At 36.9% G+C, this 17,693-nt stretch overlaps 3 protein-coding genes across 4 annotated transcripts; 1 reads left to right on the forward strand and 2 right to left on the reverse strand.

The window, feature by feature from the left end:
- Nucleotides 1–1,387: 1,387 nt before the first annotated feature.
- kifbp (kinesin family binding protein) lies at nucleotides 1,388–8,348 on the reverse strand. Its single transcript, XM_032560256.1, has 13 exons — nucleotides 7,809–8,348; nucleotides 7,549–7,647; nucleotides 6,211–6,290; nucleotides 5,395–5,453; nucleotides 5,142–5,266; nucleotides 4,949–5,042; nucleotides 4,275–4,387; nucleotides 4,017–4,166; nucleotides 3,340–3,414; nucleotides 2,362–2,524; nucleotides 2,106–2,280; nucleotides 1,846–2,031; nucleotides 1,388–1,775 (listed from the first exon to the last, which is right to left on the reverse strand). Exons 1-13 carry the CDS (start codon nucleotides 8,331–8,333, stop codon nucleotides 1,637–1,639), a joined length of 1,983 nt encoding a protein of 660 aa, XP_032416147.1. The 5' UTR covers nucleotides 8,334–8,348; the 3' UTR covers nucleotides 1,388–1,636.
- A 528-nt stretch (nucleotides 8,349–8,876) lies between these two features.
- On the reverse strand, nucleotides 8,877–12,228 carry mpc1 (mitochondrial pyruvate carrier 1). Of its 2 annotated transcripts, XM_032560258.1 has the most exons (5): nucleotides 12,010–12,228; nucleotides 11,194–11,197; nucleotides 10,979–11,075; nucleotides 10,523–10,655; nucleotides 8,877–9,700 (listed from the first exon to the last, which is right to left on the reverse strand). In XM_032560258.1, the coding sequence occupies exons 1-5, from the start codon at nucleotides 12,078–12,080 to the stop codon at nucleotides 9,679–9,681; spliced, it is 327 nt and encodes a 108-aa protein (XP_032416149.1). In that variant the 5' UTR covers nucleotides 12,081–12,228; the 3' UTR covers nucleotides 8,877–9,678. The 2 variants fall into 2 exon arrangements, with proteins under 2 accessions (XP_032416149.1, XP_032416150.1); XM_032560259.1 differs by lacking the exon at nucleotides 8,877–9,700 and having other exon boundaries at nucleotides 10,519–10,655.
- Nucleotides 12,229–12,487: 259 nt separating this feature from the next.
- On the forward strand, nucleotides 12,488–13,832 carry rrp15 (ribosomal RNA processing 15 homolog). Its single transcript, XM_032560257.1, has one exon. It carries the CDS (start codon nucleotides 12,769–12,771, stop codon nucleotides 13,495–13,497), a length of 729 nt encoding a protein of 242 aa, XP_032416148.1. The 5' UTR covers nucleotides 12,488–12,768; the 3' UTR covers nucleotides 13,498–13,832.
- Nucleotides 13,833–17,693: the final 3,861 nt, after the last annotated feature.

The following is a 17,693-nucleotide window of genomic DNA, read 5'->3' on the forward strand; positions in this document are numbered from 1 at the left end:
TATTTATGTCTAAAACAACCACAAAAAAACCCTAATCAATAAAATCCGATACGTTTTTCAGCCAAATCATTCAGCCCTACTTTACATGATGTTTAGATATATCTAAAGTGTTTTAATCCCTATTAGCTATTTTTATTTTAAAAATTCTAAGTCATTTGGGTCTTTGCAATACAATATTTGCAGTCTTGTAGTTATTACTAAATCCCCTGAACACAATTTTTCACAAGAGCAAATTTGATCCAAATGAGCTTTGATAGAAACCTCTCATGATGAAACCAGTAAGGATACAACACCTTAAAAACCAGGGCAGAAGATCGTAATATTTCATTTCAAACAAGGTGCTGCTAAGTTTTAGGTTTTACACATTATATTGAACAGTCAAGGGCTTCTTGCTTGAACTCTAATACACTATTACTGATCCAAAAAGCATAAGAAGTCGGATCCAATTTTCTCACAAGCATGCAAATAAGTCAAAGGAGGTTTTGGATTTTGTTCTATGAAGAATCAAACTGCAAACCTGCTGAAAAGAACACCATGGCTGCTGTGAAACACAGTGGTGGCTCAGTGATGCTTTGGGGCTTCGTTGTTTCCTCTTGCATAGGAAACCGTCATCATATGGAGTGTAAGATAAGGTTTATAAAACTTCACAGGAAATCCTGTGAAAAAATGCTAGAGATGATTCAAACAAGCAGGACAAATATATCTCAGAGTTCACAGAGGCTTTGTTTCTAAACTAGCTCTGGAAGATGAGGGAGCAGCCATTGCACACAGCTGCAAAAATGAAGAATATTATTGAAATGAAGGGAGTAACCGTTGTGGTGTGAACTCTGAAGAATACTAGAAAAGCTTTGAGTACATTTACAGAAGCTAAGTTTCTCTACTAAGTCTTCAAGATGCTTTTAATTTTGAAATACTACTTGTATTGGGATCTTTAAAATGCTCTTTATTGAAAACATGTAATAAATTTATATTAGTTTTTTCTGTTCATTTGTTTTGTTGTAAAATTATGTTAAATCAAGATGAAATAAATCTACTCTGGGGAAGTTTTATCTAATGTCAGACAATAGAAAAGTAAAATTTTTTGAAATTATTTGCTTTTCAATTAGACAATACAGACATTATAGAGAACAAACTCTACTCTATACTACAGCATATACTGTATAATTCAAACTAAATAAATGTACGTTAAAAATATAGAACAAAATCTTGAGAAGTAAGTTTAAGGAGATATTAACATTTTACTAATAAACCCAAAAAATGTTGCGTTTAACATAGTTGCTATGTTAATTTGAAGAGGCTAACAAAATAAAACTATTCTCTAGAAATATACCCAACCTTTGTTTCCATCTCATCAGCCATGTTCTGTATATCTGACCTGGAATCAAAGACGAATTAATCACAACATTTATTGCACAATATTGAGAGCATTTTGCAGCAGTTACAGGCTGTGATGCATTCGAAAGCAGCATGCTAACCACAGGAAAATAAACACAGAATTTAGTACATGAAGAACAAGAATCTACATTTTGGCTTATTTAACTGCAGAGTGTTCATGAACAGTGTTAGGATACATTTTGATTGGGTCATTTAAGGTAACAAGATCACTAACGCAATAGTTAAGAGCAAAACGTGACCCTTAGTTGTTTGCAGCCATCCTTGATTTGAGGCGGTTGATCTTCAGAGGGAGGAGGCCGACCATCTCCGTACTCAGCTCCAGCTCCGTCTCCACGGCAGCGGGCGCTTCAGGGTGCGCCTCGCAGTACTGCACCACGTACCTGCACAGCAGTTTTAGCATTTAAAGCAGACCAACAGGCAGATCAGCTTTAAAAATGTGTGTGATCCTACTTGTAGTTTTCCAGAGCTCTGTTGAGGTTTTCCAGCTGGACTGGAGGTGAGGAGCTGATCAGTTTGCTGTGAAGTCGGGCCACTCTGAATCGGGCCACCAGCGCCGGTCTGAGCACCTCCTCCTCCAGATGTTCAGGAGGTTTCCCTTCTGGTGAGCACAGAGAGTCCAGGAACATCTGGAAGTACCTGCAGAAGAAAGGAGGTTAAGTCGTTTAAGAATAAGTTGAAATCCCAGAGAAACTCCGTAAATGGAAACTCACTTGGCAGAGGCAGAGCAGAGATGGTTGAATTTCTTAATAGTGTGGCCATCTAGGGAATGGTTATCAGCTTGTCTGTTGGCCAGAGTCAGCTTCAAGTCCATCATTTCATTGTAGGTCTCAGCCAACTCAAACATCAGCTGTCTGCGGATCAGCAGGTAGTATCTGGAGTTTAAGTCTGCAGAAGAACAGACCAATGGGACGTCAACAAACAGCCCGAACACTTTAGAGGCAGAATAAAAGGTCAGAGGACCAGTACCGTTGCAGATCGGCTCCAGCATGTCAACTCTTCGCTTGTGCATCTTGCAGCGACGTTCCAAATCCTCCTCGAAGAAGGCCAGGGCCCGGAACAGGGAGCTGTGGTCCTGTAGGATCTCTATGTGGTCCGTCACATAGCCGTCCATCTGGAAGTACTCCTTAGCCTTTTAATCACAGTGAGGATGGACACAGAAAATCTATTAGACACACATTTCACATGGTTCTGCATCAGCTTACATGCATGGCTTCACTGCGGTAACGTCATGCAAAATACATGGCTTTAATAAAAACTGAAATTCTTTTCTTTAGGTTGACCACAATGTACAACTGAAACACATCCGACAGTTTATCAAGAGACGTTTCAGGCAACGGTTGCCCAATTTGGTGAAGTGCAATCATCACTGGAAAATAGGATGCAGATTTTGGGAGGATATTATCTCATGTACCATGCAGTCAAGACTCTCCATGCCAACAATATAAAAAATCTCTAGAAATAATGAAGAGTCCACTGCACTGAACTGCATTGAAAACCTCCTGGTTATTCCACCAAATATTAATTTCTGAACTCTTCCTGAGTTAAAACATTAGTTTTGTTGCTTCTAAATGAACATGAACTTGTTTTCTCTGCATTATTTAAGGTCTGAAAGCTCTGCATCTTTTTTTCTCATTTTCTGGAAATAAAAACTAAATTTTTGGTTGGAATTTCAGAGACACATTGTCAGTAGTTCATAGAATAAAAGAACAATGTTTATTTTACTCAAACATAAACCTATAAACAGTAAAATGAGTTAATTCTAGCTGATATCAGTTCAATCTCTTGATTTTCTGTGTATGGATTTAGTATATTGATTAGATGTATCAATATACTAACATGTTAGAACAGGTTAGGATGTTCTAACATAGATATTTGTAAAGTTTGTCTCTCACAGACATGAGTGCAGCAGTGTTGAGCACCAAAGTTTCTGTTCATGCATCATACCTGTGTTACGTAGTTCTGTCCCACCAAAAACACAGTTCTGGCCTCCGTGAAGTCCAAAGGGAACAAACACATCACCTGTAAGCAAGAATATAATAAAGTGACTTTTATGTTATCTACTATAAAGAAAGCAGTTGCTAAGTGCATAATGGTGCCCACTAAAGAAAAGGTAATCATATTTTAATTCACACATAATTATCCCTCCTAACTGAGCACTCATGTTATTGATTCTGTAGCTTACAAAAGCATTAAAATTTTAACTCTTGTACATTTTAAAGGGAACCTATTATGCAAAATGCACTTTTTGCATGTTTTTGTATTTCCATTTGGGTCTTAACTTCTTCTGGTAACAGTTCAAGTCCTAACAAATAAAAACATGCAGCCGTTTTCTGGCAATAAGTTCATCTTTTGTGTTGTCTGAAAAACGATCCGTTTCAAAAATAGTTTCTGAGTTTCAGAAAAGGTTTTTTAAGCCACATTTGAAACCGCTTTCAAGTTTGAGTGACGTTTAGCTGGGGTGTCATAACCACAAACTTTGAATGTGAAATGAAACGTTGCAACATGTGAGCAGCTAACAGTCAGTACTTCACCAGAATCAGGGGTTGTTGTCAACAGAAAATGATCACGACTATAGAAATCTGACACCGTCCATAGTTCAAAGACATCCGACACATTCAGACCTTTTCCTCCACACTCGCGATGGAATCAAAGGTGTCTTCAGATCCAAACAGCAGAGCGCTCTTCCTCCCCTTTTCTTCCTCCTCCTCCTCCTGTCTTCTTGCTCTTTTCAGCTCGTCTTGGCGATCAGTATCCAGCTCACCGATGTTATCCTGAACGTACAATGAAAAGAGCTTCTTTTGTTCCTTTGGAGATTCACACGTGTTGGATGCATTTACAGTTTGCGTCCGCAGACGTGAAGTCGTACGACCGTGCCGTACCTCCAGCAGCTTCTTGGCATCCTGCAGGAGATTGAGGCAGTATTTGATCCAACATCTGGCGATCTCTGCTCTCTTCTGCTGGAGCTGCTCCCGGCGCTCGCTCTCTGTCTCACCTGTGAAAATGTCCCACGGCAGAGGAAGGTTTAGAAAAGAACTGGTTCAGTTCTTTTAAGCAGTTCAATTTACTTTGAGGAAATATTAAAAAAAACAGTTTTTTTTTTATTTGCTTGAAACAATAAACAGGAAACACGCTACATATTTTCTTAATTAAATGTGGGTTATAACACAAAGTCTATTATTCGCATATCAGTGAACTGTATATCTGTCACAAGAACAAATTTTGCGGCACCATAAATTATCCCAGAGTTGTTTTGAGTAATGTAATGATAGAAGCATAATAATGCAAGAACACATTCTTTAAAAATCAATAAACTTTCCATTTTAATGAACATTTAAAAATGGACCTGTAAGACATTTTAAATATCCAAAATAAACAAACAAAACAAATGAACTATGAAGTCTCTGTAAACCGAAGCTCTCTGAAGACTTTTGTCATCAAGTTTTTGGTAGAAAGAGAGAGACAATAAATCATGCAAATGGAAATGATTGAGCTTGTTTTAATTTACTATGCGATTAATATATTTATTGCTTATTGTGACAGTGGAGATATTTACTTTCTTGTGCGGCAGCTTCAGAGGGAACCTCTCCAGCCAAACCTGATATAACAGTAGCTGCTGCAAGGCAGTGTCTGCCCTCCATGTATCGGCCCTGAAAGAACAAAAACATTTAGCTTTAACCTTTAAACTTAAGTTAAAACAGATTCATGCAGATCGCTTATGTTTCTGATCAAAGTAATCGATGTCTCACCTTTGTGATATAATACTGGGACAGTGTGGCAGCATTCAGAGCCCACTCCATTGGACTGAACTGGTTTAACTGGAGCTGTCTCTGCAGGGTGCTGTGGCAGTAGGTGGCAGCGCGCTCGTTTTCACCTGACACACAAAACAAGTAAATATTATTACCACCAAACACGACCTGACCTCAATACACTTATCAATATATTTGATTAATACTCATAAAATCAGACACTAATCAATATATGCATAATCCTCAAGCTTACCAAGGTTCTTGTAAACTTGAGCAAGGTAGTACATGGTGTGGGTGTAAGCCAACTCAAACCTGATAACAGGGGAGATGAGATAAGAGACACAGACAATATAAAACTTATGAAAATTTTTTTAAAAATGTAATCTAGATCCATTTTCAGAAATATGCATCCTCAGCGTTCAATTTCTTTCTTCTGTTTATTTTATGGCTGCAATAAATACCGGTAATTATTTCAGTAACTGATTATTCCATCGATTAATCTGCAGGTTTTTCATTTAACTACTACGATGTTCGATGATTTATGCATTATAAACTAATAATTAAATTCATCTTAAATGAGAAACACAGCATTGCTTTTGTGAATGCTTGATCATTCATAGAAAAGGAAGCACAAAAACATACTTCTAACATCAACATGTTAAAAGACCATCAGACCTTTCTGCTAAACTAATCTAAAACTGGAACTTAAGTAGTTTTGGGTGGAAAATATTTACAAACATTTGATTTGTTTTAATCTTCAATGTAAAATGTTTATAGTTTTTGAACATTTTTGGCTTAATTACAGCTCTGAGTGTCTTCTTTTATCAAATAGCCTTTTTTGAGTTTGAATGCTCAAACTAATGATTAATCGATGACTAAATTAGTTGGCAATTACTTCAATAACCCGATAAATAGTTTCTGCCCTTGTTTGTTTATCACTTAAACTCCCAAAAAAACATACAGATGTTTGTGGTTATAATGTGGAAACACTTCAGAAACAACTAAAGTTGTAAAAATACTTTTTTAGAGTACTGTAAAGCAGGCGATGCACACGGATAAAAGAAACGACCTCTTAGTTCTTTCCTGATGTGTCAGCAGGTTCTCCTCCGTAGTGAAGTACTCCGTCATGTCGGTTGGCGGCCTCCCATCCTGGATGAGATGAAGAAAACACAAAAACCAAACAGGGGGAAAAAAATCAAACGTTACAGACTGGAAAGTCTGTCAGACCAAACATGATGTGTTGAAGCTGCTGAGCAAAAGCAGCAGAGGGAGACAGAGTTACAGAGGAGTGTGTGCAGAGAGCGCTGGGAGGAAGACTGAACAAAGGGAGAGAGGATGCAGAAGAAAAAATTTGACGAGATAAACGTGAAGAAGGAAGCCGAGTAGACAGATCTGAAACAAAGTGATAAAGTCAAGATAGCGTCTGCCTGCAAATCTAAGGAAGACATGTATTCATATTCCATTACTGTGTCTCAGCGCATATAAAACAAATACTTTAGCCTCAGCAGGTCTAAAGTAAGGTACATCTGAAAAGATCATTAGCAGCACATGGACATTGGATTTTTTGAACTTGTCATCTGGAAAAACTGCTGTGACTCAGTATTGTGGACATATCACTGCTGGAATGATGCTTAACATGGCAGTGGAACAATTGCAAGGTTTCATCCAGAAATGGTTGGGTGCTAGGGCAGTCATTCATCCAGCGGCCCACCGTGTTTTTGAGTTAAAAAATGTTTAAAATTGACAGAAATTTTGAAAATATCACTTGATAATTACGTGTTATTGGAAGATTAATATCTGAACACCAACTGTAAAGTCTTAAAAAAATTATTATTTTTTAAAAAACTTAAAGCAATGCTTAGCCTGGTGGGGGCACAAGTAAAGCCTGGTGGCCCGCCAGGCTTATAATACACTGGGGGAAAACCTGAATTGCCTCATAAATATGACAAACTGAACATCGTTTCCATCCTGAGATGATATAAATTCAGAAAACAGAAAAACATCAGAGAAAACAAAATAGAAAAAGTTTAAATATTTAAGATGGCGGCCTGTAGCAAGCAGTAATGTTGGGCGATATGGGCATAGATTTCATTATGATTATTAGAGATGTTTTTGTAGATTAAAGCTGAGAAAGCAGTTAAATTAATAAACCTGTATAAAATTTTTAAGGTTTTCAGACATGAATTGGAATTATCTAGATAATAAATGTTTCAATATAACAATAAATGACCATTTCTGGTAAGAGACTGGCGTTGCAAATTAGCTGTGGCTAAATATATTTGGTGAAACGGATCACTGACAGGCTGTTTTGTTCAATGTTTGTGTACATTGTACATTAAATTAAATAACTAAGACCTGAAACGTTTTTAAATGTCCGATGTTTCCACCGTGAAGGCAGCAGCCTCACCTCCTTCATGTAGCGTTGGTAGATGGACTCTGCTGATTCCAGGAAGCCCTGCGCTGTCTCGGTCTCATCACGGCCAGCCCACAGGATTCCCAGCTGGTTCTGAAAGCACACAGGACCAACTCATGATCCCCATCAGCTGATGAACTCCACACTGGGGTGATTGTAAAGACTGAAACCACAGCATGCGACCCAAGACTACATATATTACGAGCTGTACGGAGCCACGTTTATGGCAAAATAAAAGGAAACATCGTTTTTACCCTGACATGGATGAACAGAGACACATTCTCCGAGGACGCCCTACATTTCTCCAGCATTTTCATGCAGTTCATCAGATGCTCCTGCCCGGCTGACAGCTCCTCCGTGTCCACATGGTTGACGCCCAGGTAGTACTCCACAGCCCCGAGCTTAGCTGCCCGCATCCCGGCTGGTGAGTCGCCGCTGAAGCCCTGGCTGAACGCATCCTCTGTCTGGCCGTCCACCGGTTGGTCTGGGGGCCGTTGCTCGCAGTTCTCCCCGCCCGCGTCCTCCTCTCCGTCCCCGGCCTCGAAGCTCTTCAGCGAGCAGTAGACTTCTCTCAGGAGCTCCCTGGCTTTGTATTTGGAGCGAAACGGGTCGTTTTCTGGGTCATTCCGGGACTCTGTTTCGGTGAGACGTTGGGCGTTGGTGAATTTGTCGCAGATGGATCTCCACTCAACGCTGTTAATGGAAGCCATGTTTGTTTTCTTCTCCGTCATGCGGCTACAGGATGGCAGTAAAATGCGTCGTTGGCATTTTACTGCCATCTAGTGGAATAATGTAGTCATGACTACCAAATAAGTCGTTTTTTTAAAAGTTCAGCTTTTGACAAAAGTCAGAAATATTTATGCTCATTTATATTCTAATGAAACTTAAAGACAAATTAACGATTGTTTTAATACACTTAGAAGATTTAATTGTTACTTGTATTCATAGATTTACCTAGAGAAATGTTTTTCAAGCTAATTCAAATTACATTAAAAGAAAAAACAAAAGTAATTTCCCAAAAATTAGAATATACAAAAAAATCTATTTTTTTTCTCAAAACATAGAAGTAGTAAATTATGCCAATGTTTTCACTGACACACTTTTGGGAGAAGTTTGCCAATGTTCTAATTGTCCAGCAGAAAATCATCAACATCCTCCACTAAGAGGTTAATAAGCCACAAAGGTCAAGAAGTGTCACCACACACACATCTGGATTCAACACAAAGGCTACAACTCACCACTTCTAAAACAGAGACATCAGAGCATTAAAAGCTGCATTTGTCTTCACAGTGTGCGGTAAAAGAAGGCAACATCTGAAAACATTGTTTTTCCAGTCCAGTTTATTCAAAACATGTCTAAAGAATCCAAACAATTACTCTGGAAAATCAGGAGAATCATACAAGAACCTTAAATTAATGTCAATTAGACGTGACTACATGTGTGGTCAACACTTAACAGAATTTTATTTTGAACAATTTTACAGGATAATCTGAACAGCCTTAGCTTTTAAACAAAGCCTCATGTTTTTCATATTTACATCTGTTCATTTCAATATTTTCTAATTTGCACTTTTTGCCATAGGAGGTAAAATGATACCAAACTTGAACCATAATGACAGATTCATTTTTTTGTCATTTTGCCTCAGTAAGTCCTATGTATCTAAAAAAGGGTGACAATATGGAGGACAATATCTAAGTTTCTCCAGAATTACTGTCTGTGCATTTTTGCTCAATCTGACCTCCCGTCTGTTTAAATATCCATGTTTTAAAAGGATACAGTGTAACAATATTTTTTTCTCCAACAAAAATTGACTGTGAGGGTCTATTTTATAAGTTGCTGCAGCCATAGATCTGTGTGCAAGGCATCCGTCACCGTTAATTCATTTAGGTTTTATTCCATGTAAAATCTAAAAATAACTGATCGAAACTACTGGAGAAAAGTTTTTTTGTTTTTTTTTATTCCTTGTGGATTAAAGTGAAAGCTAAATTGTGATCAATTATGGTACCATCCAGTCAAAAAGACAAAACTGGCAACAGCTTCGCTGATCTGCTGGAGGAGTTCTGGTGTCCAAATGTAGTTTGTTGAAGCAGCATTCTGCATTATTGCACCGATTTCACTTCACCACTAGGATGACTTCTTCTCCATGCTGAGATTAGAAAGAAAACGCAGAATTAAGTTACATCAGAATGGAGCTTTTCACGTTACAAATATCATAATATTTACAGAATACATTCCTGTCAGTTTTATGTTGTTATTATTGCTTTTTGTCACATATTAAACATAAAACTGGACAGTTGTAAACTCAATTTCAATATGTGGAACTGAGAGACAGCTCTAGAAAAAAATTAGCAGACCACTGCAAAATGATCAGGTTCTCTGATTTTGCTCTATATAGGTATATGATTAATTAAATGAACATTGTTCTTTTATCCTATGAACTACTGACAACGTGTCTCTGAAATTCCAAGCAAAAATTTAGTTTTTATTAGAAGAAAATTAGAAATGGTGAAAATAAGGAAAAAGATGCAGAGCTTTCAGACCTCATATAATGCAAAGAAAACAAGTTAATGTTCATTTAGAAACAACAATATTAATGTTTTAACTCAGGAAGAGTTCAGAAATCAATATTTGGTGGAATAAGCAGGAGGTTTTCAGTGGTCTCTTAATTATTTGGTAGGCTACAATATTTCTTGTCATAATCAAAATTATCACCAAAATAATGAAATGACTGGTTTGGTCAAAAGACTTGATGTCTAAAGAACATTCTGAAATAACAGACATGATTTTTAATCATTGTCATAAAGAATAAGCAGCAAACAAAAACACATCATGACATTCAGGCCTTCAGCCAAAACATAACAATCACTATAAACAAGCATTACAACACTGGATTTAAATTAAACTGCTTCCTCATCTTGCATTTCAAATTAGTGACAATAAATAAAATGCTGACAGAACATCATCTCACTTGTATTTGATGAGGCGACTTCCCTGGACCAGTTGTGCCGACTCGTTGGTCAGATGGCAGGCGAAGAGGAGCCAGTTACGAGGCTGAACCTTGTAGGCGAATCTCATGAAGAGCAGAGAGTAACAGCACAGAGCTGAGAGCAGAAAAACACGCAAATGTGGATTTATTAATGTACCTTCATCTTGTAAACTTCTCACTTTCCCAAATTCTCACATGTAAATAACTGTGAAATAACACTGGAGCATCTTAATAAAGCAACAGCAAAAGTCAGGCCATAGTAACAACAGATTAAGTAAATCTGGATTCAAATGAAGAAAAAAAACATTTTCAAAAACTACACCTCAACTTGACACAAAAAATAGATTTTGTTCTAAGTAAATCAATGATAGCCCCAACCCAAAACAGAATCAGATGCAAGAAAACAACAGTGTCTGTCCATGCGTTTGTATGTCTTACCAAAGGTCATCCTGCCGCTGATAATTTCAGGGCTCTTTTTCATGTCTGTGATGGCAGCGATGGGAAGACCCCAGTTTGCTACTGGTCCCCAGAAATGCTGGAAAAGTGACATTTAAATTATATTAAACAGGAGAGTTAAACTGTAAGCACTGGCATATTCTGCAGCCTACACAAATATATAAAACAATAACTAGACAGAGAAACTCTGGACTTACCGTGCTGTCATACGTTTATGTTTTCATTTTTAAGTCCGACATGGAAAAGAAAAAAAGAAAGTTAAAACTTTACTGTCAGATCAATTAGCATTTCAGTCTCTAAGCTGTCAGGTGTAAACCTGTTTTCTTATTGAAAGCTTGAAAAAGTGACACAAAGACGAACATTTTGTGTTTAAAAAGCAAACAAATGCATCTTCTTGCATCACAATACTCTCACCTGACCTTTACTCTACATGTCAGGAATGAAGCAGGTTTGTGGAGGTAAAACTCTGGTAAAACGAAGTTTGAATTTCCTGACAATGAGTTATTTCATATAGTAACAAAGGTAGTTCTTATGTAAAATCAGGTCAAAGAGGTTGGTGTGAACTTCAACCACGACCCACATAAGTATTGTTTTTAGGACGCAAAGCTGTATTTTCCAATAACTGATTCACACATACCCTCAGCTATTTGGGAAGATATTTCTGAAGCAACTCAGTAAAGATCAATATAATATTTATTTATCAGCATCTAGTTTTACAAAAATGGATATCCTACTACTAAAATAGTGACATATATTTGAATTATAAACTATCATAAACAGTAAGGAGCCGCAGATAACAAGCGCCCTTGAGAGTTTAGCATATGACAACATAGAAAACAGCAGCAAACGCTAACAGATGAGGGGTAAAAATATTATTTACTGTTGTTAATGAGCAGATTTGGTTAATTTAAGTACATTTCAACCAGCCGGTACTTCTCAAAGGGTTGCAACAGTCAGTCAAATTGGTTAGCATTCATGCTAGCAGTAAATATTGGAGTGTGTTAAATACGAACCTCGTCAAATAATCCCTGAACTCCTTACTCTTCAGGTAGTCGATGGCTTTGCGTGCAATTGTCCCCGCCATGGTTTAAAGTTAAAAGTATTGTTTGTCTTCACGGAGAACTGGACTCTCCCTGACAGGACTGAAGGGCGACTGGAAACCGGAGAGCTGTGCAACCAGAGGACGACCGATAATATCCGGGGGTGTTGCGCCGAATTACGTCCTTCCGCAAAAAAGAGACCAATCATGTAGAGCCCTTTTTCCAAAATTACAACAAAGTCTTTTATCTTTTTTTTTTTTTTGAAGAATTGGATTCCCATGTTGTTATTGTTATGCTGAAGTTTGAAGTTGGTCAGCTTAAATTGTCAAAAATGTTAAAAATAATTTTTTTTTTGTTTTTAGCTAATTTGTAATGAGTTTATTTAATTGAATCAAATCTTTTATTTCTTTTTTTTGTTGCTGTGTTTGTAGTTTTTGCTTGTTTTATCAAAACAGGTCCATCTTGTAAATGAGATCTTGGATGAGACAACCTATATAAATAAAGGTAATATAACAATTAAAATGAATAATTTTTAGATGAAAGATTAAATCAATTTGGGTTACAAGAGATTTAAAAAAAACTTGAAACTTGAACGCACCATACAGTTAAAACGCAGCTGAGTATAAGTGGGAAGTACATATCAACGGGAGAACCAAGCGAGATAAAACACCGGAAAGCGCATGCGCAAAAGAGGAAAACCTAAATTCCCTTCCGGTTCACGGCTCAGACTGCATGATGGCTGTGCGTGGTGAAAACGTGTCTCAAAATACCCAAGAAGATGCAGTTTGTCAGCTTGAGGACGACCATCAACAGAGCGATTCAGAGGGAGAAGGTATTAACGAAGACTCTGACGACGGAGAAAACACAGACAGCCATGATGGCGACGAAGCGGAGAGTGAAAAGGACCAAGACAACGACTCGGACGCCGTTGGCGGTTGGGCAGACGCTATGGCAAAAATCCTGGGGAAGAAAACTGCGCCGAACAAGAGCAGCATCCTGGCTAATAAGAAAGCGGTGACGGAGAGAAAGGAGCTGCTGGAGAAAAAGAAAGAAGCAGACAAGAAACGAAAGTGGGAAATGATGTTTCGAGAAAAGCCTGACATCTTGCGGGACCGTGAGCTTGAGAAAGCCCTGCAGAGGACCGCCACCAGGGGGGTGGTGCAGCTCTTCAACGCCGTGAGGAAACACCAGAAAAACACGGGTGAAGCGCTGAAGGAGGTCGGTGGGTCTGAGAGAAAGAAGGCTAAGATTATATCCTCCATCTCAAAGAAAGACTTCATCGATGTGCTGAGGCGGACTGAAGAAGGAAACAAGGTTTCTGTGAAGATGGAGAATCCTCCTCCTCCTGTGTCTGAGCAGAAGCCAGCGTGGAGTGTCCTGAGAGAGGACTTCATGATGGAAGCCAGCATGAAAGACTGGGACAAAAACAGTGACACGGAGGAGGCTGGTCTCCATAAATGATATGGAAGAGATTTGGACTGTATCTTCCCATGTAGGTCTGAATACCGAAGCTCCTGATGAGAGACAAGCTAATGAAGGGAGAGGCTCCCTTAGTCTGGACGATAATTTGCTAAGTTTGGTTGTTCTGTGTTTATAACCTAAAAGAATATAAATTGTCTGAAATCAGCATTTTCAAGATGCTCCGCTGCAAAGTACGTGTGTATCATATTTTTGTTTTGATGGATGCAACTGAAAACATGTCAAATCAAAGAATTGCAAATTTAGTATTTTCAGAATCTATTCATTGTTTCCCCTTTAAAATAAATAAAAAAAGACATAAACTTGATTTTAAAAAGTGTATGGACCAGACTTTTCATTCATGTTCAGCCTGATTTAGGTCAGGGCTTTGGGAAGGTCATCCATCTGCTTTATCCACGACTGCGAATGTTGAAGTTTAACCAGTGTTGAGGTAGCCAACCTCCATTTATTTACTCATTTTATGGGATACATGTTTGGCACCGACTGCAAAAAATAATATGCTTGATCATATTTAAAGGCCTCGGCTTTACTCCTCCAAACGTTCTTCTGTATTTTCTCCAAAAAGCTCCATCTCATGTAAAAACTTTACCATAATTTTCAATGTTGGGGCCTGCACATTGCAATCAAGACTAAAGGTATTAATGTTCCAGAAGATGCAACTTTTTTGCAATTTTTAAGATTTCTGATAAGTTGTGCAATAAAAATAAATTTTTTATTGTTGCTGGTGTTTTTTTGTTTTTTTAAAATTTACAATATTATATAATATTACATTAGCTTCTGGTTTTTCCAGAAGCTAATGTGAGATTGGAGAGTAAAAGGTAATGATATCAAACATGACAGATAATCTACAAGAGAATAAAAGTCTAATACTTGACTGAAGAGAAAAGTGCATTAAAAACAACAGCATGGCATTTACTGAGAGTTTTTGAATATTTAAAGTTAAAATTGATTTGTATTCTTGGTTTTGTAATAGATTTGTGTTCATCTCTCCTTCGCCTGCAGCTGGAAACAACTTTGTGGCTAGAAAACTCAAACTCAAGTTTCCAACAAATACGTTGAAACAGTTATTTCATGATTTAACAAGTTGAGAAATTTACTTTTTACAAAAGACTAGACTGGTTTGAATTGCTCCATCTGAAAACTCTTTCAACTCATCTTTGTCTGACTGTAACATTTGTTTGGTAATCTGAAACAATTTTCACAAAACAACAAAAAGTCCCTAGAAAAGCTCTGTATGGATGCTTTTTAACTTTTTTTAAAACTGTGCATGATGATATTAAAATAAATTGGTCATGTAAATAAGAAACAGGACATCGCATGAAAATAAGACATGCAACAGAGTGTAAACTTTGTGTTTCCTGGATAGTGAGTGAAAGTCTTTAAAAACATTTTATGTGGAAAATTAGGTCATAAGTAAACAAGTTTAAAAAGAAATAAAATCAGAATCAATCATTTAAACTTGTATCTGTAAATCAATGATGGAGAGAAATACAGAAGACAGGGTTTGCTGTGAATGCTTAAGGTTTTAACAGAAAATACTTGACCACATATTGTTCAATCAACAGATGTCTCAGACATCCCTACATGTCTCACTTTACATGTTAAATATTCACATTTAGGGCTGCACAGTGGCGAAGTTGGTAGCACTGTTGCCTTGCAGCAAGAAGGTCCTGGGTTCGATTCCCGGCTGGGGTCTTTCTGCATGGAGTTTGCATGTTCTCCCTGTGCATGCGTGGGTTCTCTCCGGGTACTCCGGCTTCCTCCCACAGTCCAAAAACATGACTGTTAGGTTAATTAGTCTCTCTAAATTCTCCCTAGGTGTGAGTGTGTGTGCATGGTTGTTTGTCCTGTATGTCTCTGTGTTGCCCTGCGACAGACTGGCGACCTGTCCAGGTTGACCCCGCCTCTCGCCTGGAACGTAGCTGGAGATTGGCACCAGCAACCCTCCCGACCCCATTAGGGACAAAGGGTGAACAGAAAATGGATGGATTCACATTTATGGCAAAATAAAGAAAAAAGAACACAAGTATGGCTTGTTTTTTGTTTGGTTTGTTTTAACTGATTGGTTTGACGTTAAGTTTGTCTGATGTGAATTATGTGCGATTTGGAGGCTTCAAAATGTGACGTAAAACAGGTTCCTTAATGAGATTAATACGTTTTAAGAGACTGCAGTTTCTTTTTACTATCACTTTATATAATTAGCTAATGCACTAACAGTGTGGGATTGTTTTGTTGATTAAATACACCCACAGGTAAACAATAAACTCACAATTTAGGGATTATTTTATCAGTATAAATTTACAAGTTACAGGATAATTGAAAGAATTTTGGAAAAATAATTCAGCCCAAAACATTCATTTACAGGATTCATTCTTCAGACACAAGAAATCCTTCACAAATTTTAATTTTATTTTCCCTATTACAAAACTGATTGTAAAAACAAAGTAACCATAACAAAGACACCAAAAGTGCAGCTTCCAGAAAGAAACAAATCTCCACACACACAAAGAACAACCTGCACTCACATCCCATGAATCCTAAAGCCACAAATAAACAGAAATCTTAAGCACAGTGTTTTACTTAACCAAAATAATTTGATCTCCTACAAAATATAAAATTTTAAAGTTAAAATAGCATCTCTAAAAAGGGCTCTTCTCTTCACTGTAACACACCGAATGTCTCTAATATGTTTCACACGTTTTATTTTCTACTCTTAGTTTGATCTGTGATTTTTCTGTCTTTTAAACTGATTATTACCTTCATAAAAATATTCCTGAGATCCACAAAGGAAAGAAAATGAGTTTTACCACAATAAAAATAATGTTTCAAAAAGAAAACACAATCTTTAAAATCTTTTTATCACTGTAATAATTAAATTAGACATTATAAAGAGCATGTCATCTAAACATACAAACAGAAAACGTTAAAGAGGCAGTATTATGTATATTCCAGGCCCATTGTGCCATTTTACAGTGCAATAAAGTAACTATGTTACCTGAAGTTGTTATAAAAATGACTAAAAAGACTAAAGAGAAATTTGACTTCACATTTTAATGCCTTAAAATTGGGCCTCTGTCTCTTTAAGAAGCCCTTGCTCTTTTTGACACTCTGCCTTCAGAATGCCATCAAAACAAAACGATATTAACGTTTTTACCAACATTGCACTTATTAGTAGCTAGTGAGCTCAGCAGATGCTCAGTTCCACCAGGTGGTTGCTAATTGCTGCTGGCTAGTCTGCAGGAGCTGAGTGGAGGAGTTGTTGCATCTAAAATGGCCACCAGGAGAAACTAAAGTATTTCTCAAATGTGTGAAAGAACCAAAGCAACACTCCAGCTATGGGTTTGGTGAGGGAATAACATTATAACATGGTGATTTTATACAATACTGCCTCTTTAAAATGATTTGTAAACAGGCTCTTATGTGTTGTTAATTGTTAATTCCAGGAGGTTTCTTCAAAGGAATAATTTCCTTTTCAAAATGGTTTAAAATGTAATTAATTCAAAAGAAAACCCTTTTGCATATAGGAATGTCTTCTTATATAACATCAATATTCTGTAAACAATGTTGGTAAATTGTCTGGAGTCCTAAAACAGATGTGATCACCTGAAAAATTTATAATAAATGACAATTCATTTTAAAGATACTATAGCATTTTCCTTAAACCCAGTAAATCTACAGAAACACAAAACAAATGTAACAGGTAGTGCAGGATGTATTTTCACTGAAAGAAGATTTTAGAATTACATTTTTACAAGGGGAGCCAAAAAGGTGTTTGTGAACTTTAAGTGATGCTTACAAATCTTAATATTTGATTTAAAAAAAGACGTTTTCAACTTAAACCTATCAGGTGTTGAACAATTAAATTGTAAAACTCATTTCATGTTCATATGATTTTTAATTTAACTAAATGTTCCTTCACATCTTTCAAGCAATTTCAGATTTACGGAGAAAAAAAGTATTTATTATTTTATTTTTTGTGTAAAAACAAAATAATATTAAAAAAATGCAAACATTAAATCAAACAAAGCAAAACAAAGTCAACAAAACATAAGAAACAGTTTCCCTTCAAAGTTATTATAATAATAATAATTCACAAATTTTGAATCATGTTACAGTCAGTGGCTTTTAAAATTATTTTAAATGTTATTCCTTTTTTGGTTTCATCTTGACTTAAAGTC

This window comes from Xiphophorus hellerii, chromosome 4 (genome assembly GCF_003331165.1).
Source record: "Xiphophorus hellerii strain 12219 chromosome 4, Xiphophorus_hellerii-4.1, whole genome shotgun sequence".
Lineage (NCBI taxonomy): Eukaryota > Metazoa > Chordata > Actinopteri > Cyprinodontiformes > Poeciliidae > Xiphophorus > Xiphophorus hellerii.